Below are 4379 nucleotides of genomic sequence, written 5' to 3' on the forward strand. Positions count from 1 at the left end.
GCAAAACAATGTAATGTTTTAACCAGCCGTTTCAGAATATGACCTATAGGTCTATGTCATAGTACAGCATTTCTTAAACCTAGTCCTAAGGGGCCCCTTACAGTGCATGTTTTCCATATCTCTACTGGAGCACAGGTGTAATCATTACTGACTGATACAATGTATCAGATCCACAGGTGGTATAATTATATCACTGCTCACCTGGAGCACAGGTGTAATCATTACTGCTACAATGTAACAGACCCACAGGTAGTGTAATTATATCACTGCTCATCTGGAAACCTGCACTGTTAGGGGTCCCGAGTTGGAGAAACTCTGATATAGTAGATCATGAACTTTGATAAATCTCCAGTTTAGAAAAGATTTTCACCAATGTGGATTTCTGTGCAACTCTTAGAATGTAAAAACAGATCACACTATGGACAGCCAAGAGCTCTAAGACTAAAGGGCCACAGAAAAAAAAAAAAAAGACTAAAGGGCCACATGCAACATTTACTCCGTGTCTTGTGAATGGGAGAGTTCACAGGACAAGGACAGAACTGTAGTCAGTTGTGTGTGTGATATGAAGGAGAGCAACAACCGTACTTACCCAGAGTTCAATGGGGTAGAGATTAGAGTCTCTGAAAAGTGCTATGTAATAAAACAGTGTTATATAAACTATAAAACGCACCAAGTTCACATAGCAAGGGGACCCAAGCACTGGCAATTGCCATTAAACTTGAAAAGTTATAAAGTAGACCGACTACAAGTACCCCAGTATAAACAAACATTGACGACCAGTGAGACCGCTCAGAAACCCAGGGAGAGTCAGTATCTAATTCCGGGACAGCAGGATTCATTCCTGCAGACCAGGACTTAAGCAAGTCCCTCAGTTAGCTTACAACTGAATCTTAAAAGATCTAACCTAGCCTTTATACACCCAAAGCATATTTAAACCCAACAATAAAACAAACGCAGGAATGTTACATTGTAAAGTCAGAATTTAATGTTTGCTTTGTACAAGATTTACATCTCAAAGTTGCCTCTTCAATGCAGACTCTCTCTGTAAGCTTAAATACCAGGATTGACAAACTTTACAACCACTTTTTACAGTAGAAACGAAGAAACTCTCCACATCAAGTTTGACGGTTTATTAAAATTTTAAACACTTGGTGTGATCTTTAAAAGCATTAAATGCATCTTGTGCAGAAGATAGTTAAGCTTAGATGAAAATAAATTTAAACCCTTATTATGTGTATGCTCTAAAAGTTTATCCAACTATCACAAGGTCTTCAGAGGGAAACTCATAGTATGGAACCTCGAGATTTAAGGGTGCAGGACCCTTCCTAATTCTACCAGAGGCGTCATAATGTGACCCGTGACATGGACAATAATAACCCCCAAAATCTCCAGCATTAGCGATGGGCACGCAACCAAGATGAGTGCACACTCCAATCAGGATGGCCCACTCCGGTTTCTTCACTCTGTCAAGGTCGTGTTGTGGGTCTCTCAACTCACTCAAGACGACTTGGGCTTCCTGCTCGATCTCCTTGGGGGTTCTGTGGCGGATGAACAGGGGCTTGCCTCTCCACTTGAAACACATATTTTTGCCTTCTGGTATATCGGAGAGCTTCACTTCAATCTTCGACAAGGCCAGAACATCGGCGGACGCACTCATGCTCGATACAAACTGGGTGACGACATTCTTAGCCACGTAGGCGGTGGCAACAGTTGTAACACCGGTGACCAAGTAAGAGAAGCTCTTCCTGGCGTCATCGCTGGGCTGGGAAGACTTTTTGCTGTCTGCAACCTCCGGGCGGCGGTAGTCAGAGAAATCCGGCACCGCAACATCGCTATGTAAGAAGCGCACAGAGGATGCACCTGTGATGGACAATAATAAGCATTACTCTCCAATTGGTTAACAAAATAAATTAAAAAACAAAAATTGACAATAGCATAATACTGTACTAAAGTAGTAAGTAAACACTGTCCATCAACCACCAGGGGCAGACCCAGACATTTGTCCTACCCCGGGCGATTTAGGCCCCGCCCCCTTTCTGTGTTCTAAGGCTGCCGGCGGCTGCACAGTATGTGCAGGTCCGTTCAGCAGTGAAAGTGTGCTGCCCCGCTGCTCTGATTGTGTTTAAAACACAATCAGAGCAGCCGGGCAGCATACTGTACTGTGCAGCTGCTGGCAGCAAGCCCCTGGTAGGGGGGGGCAATCGCCCTAATCCCCCCCCCCCCCTGGATCCGCCACTGTCAACCACACATTTTCCATACCAACAGTCAATGGGTGGGATACACGTCGCCAATGCTTGTAAATCCTACGCTGAGGACACCTACAAAAGAAAAACGACTTCAAAAGACAACTACGAGAATATACATAGACTTACCGGATCAGCGACTGTCCAGATATCCGATCGTACCGGAACACTGACAGGAGCTTCTTCCGAATGCACAGGTGTCCGGCAGTAGTGCCTGACGTCAGTGCGCCCTTAATGATTTTTTATTTAAAGTGGCAATCTTGGGACCACACAGGTTAACTGTTAAGGGATCCCAACGTTGCCGCTTTAAATAAAAATTCATTAAGGGCGCACTGACGTCGGGCACTACTGCCGGACACCTGTGCATTCGAAAGAAGCTCCCATCAGCGTTCTGGTACGATCGGATATCTGGACAGTCGCTTATCAGGTAAGTCTGTGTATATTTGTCCTCTTCTGAAATCATTTCTTTTGTAGGTATCCTCTGCGCCGGATTTACCAGCATCGGTGAAGAGACTACCACAGCAGTCAACTCTACAGTAAGATATATGATTTAAACACCATTGTTCCAATATAGGTGACCTTCCTCCTAAACAGTGAAAACAAAACAGGACAAACTCTTAACACTATACCACCCTACACCATGACATCAGTCCCTGCCCCCATCGGAGCTTATAATCTAAATTCCCTAACATACACAGACAGAGAGGGAGAGACTATGGTCAATCTTGATAGCAGCCAATTAACCTACCAGTATGGTTTTCGGAGTGTGGAAGGAAACCGAAGCACCCGGAGGAAACCCACGCAAACACGGGGAGAACATACAAACTCCACACAGATAAGGCCATGGTCGGGAATTTAACTCATGACCCCAGTGCTGTGAGGCAGAAGTGCTAACCACTGAGCCAGCATGCTGCCTCATATACACTGTCCAGTAAAAGTAGGTGATACTGTAGGTGGGGGGGTACACCATGGAATAGGGGTTCAGTCTGAAAATACATATACATGGGGGTGGGGGAGGCACAATACAACATTACTAGCACACAGAGCTGGTGCATAAAGACCCTCCATCAGATCACCCCTCTTAGTACCCCACTACCAGCAGTGTGGTGAACCACAAGCCCCAGCACGCCCTGGAACCCACAGACTCCTCCCACCCGTCACTCACCGCTGATCCCGGCCGAGGCGCAGAGGGGCCCGCTGGGGGCCTGTCCGCTCAGGGACTCCCGGCTGAGGAGCGGCCTCCTCACGTCCAGCAGGACTTTCTCCCCCCGCAGCACCGCCCCGGAGCTCAGCGGCTTCAGCTGCCCGGCCACGACGTAGGAGGTGGCGGACAGGTACGGGGAGAGGGCGGCGGAGCGGGCGGCCAAGGCCAACATGGTTGCGGGTCAGAGCTGGGGAGACGGCGCCGGTCACAGCGACCTTTAACGGGGACAGGAAGGGACGTGAGGGAGCGCGGTGACGTCAGAGGACAGCACGCTGCTGGGGCGACGTGCCTGAGCGTGCCAGGGAGTAGGCGTGGTCTGGGATCACGTGGGAGAGGATAAGAGCCTTAGAATGTTGAGTTGTTACATTGTATCATTGCACAGTTCTGTCTGTGACTGTGTAAATGTTTCTCCTTTTCCCACTTATTTTCTAATTATAAGCTTGATAAACCCATAATAAAGTTAGTAAAGATCTTTAGGGATTGAATGTCATCACTATGTCCTGTGGTTTGTGTAATTATATATATATATATTTTTATGTGATATAACATATTTGTGGATATTACATTCTACCCATTTAGTACAGCAGAACTGACTGCTGTTACAGTATGTTAAGACATAATTAAAACAAGTATGTATACAAGCACATTTTTGCAAGGTTTCTTATTTAATTAGATAATGCTTAAGTATATTGTAAATCATATCATACTTGCCAACTCTCCCTGAATGTCAGGGAGACTCCCTGAAATAGGGGTGTTCTCCCTTACTTCCTGATGCTGAGCCAGTACAAGACGTGGTTGGCTTCGCCATCTGTGGCATGATGACACAGTTCAGAAATTGTGTCCTATGTCCATGTATTGATGCCTATGGAGGTGGCCATTTTCATGGAGACCAAGATTTAATCAAAGACTGACAGGTAAGACAACAAGACTTC

General features: G+C 46.2%; 1 protein-coding gene across 1 annotated transcript; it reads right to left on the reverse strand.

The window, feature by feature from the left end:
• Positions 1-962: 962 nt before the first annotated feature.
• Positions 963-3713, reverse strand: UQCRFS1 (ubiquinol-cytochrome c reductase, Rieske iron-sulfur polypeptide 1). The gene is made up of 2 exons (XM_075189224.1): positions 3409-3713; positions 963-1860 (listed from the first exon to the last, which is right to left on the reverse strand). Exons 1-2 carry the CDS (start codon positions 3617-3619, stop codon positions 1250-1252), a joined length of 822 nt encoding a protein of 273 aa, XP_075045325.1. The 5' UTR covers positions 3620-3713; the 3' UTR covers positions 963-1249.
• Between the last annotated feature and the right edge of the window lie 666 nt (positions 3714-4379).

Source organism: Mixophyes fleayi, chromosome 10 (genome assembly GCF_038048845.1).
Source record: "Mixophyes fleayi isolate aMixFle1 chromosome 10, aMixFle1.hap1, whole genome shotgun sequence".
Lineage (NCBI taxonomy): Eukaryota > Metazoa > Chordata > Amphibia > Anura > Limnodynastidae > Mixophyes > Mixophyes fleayi.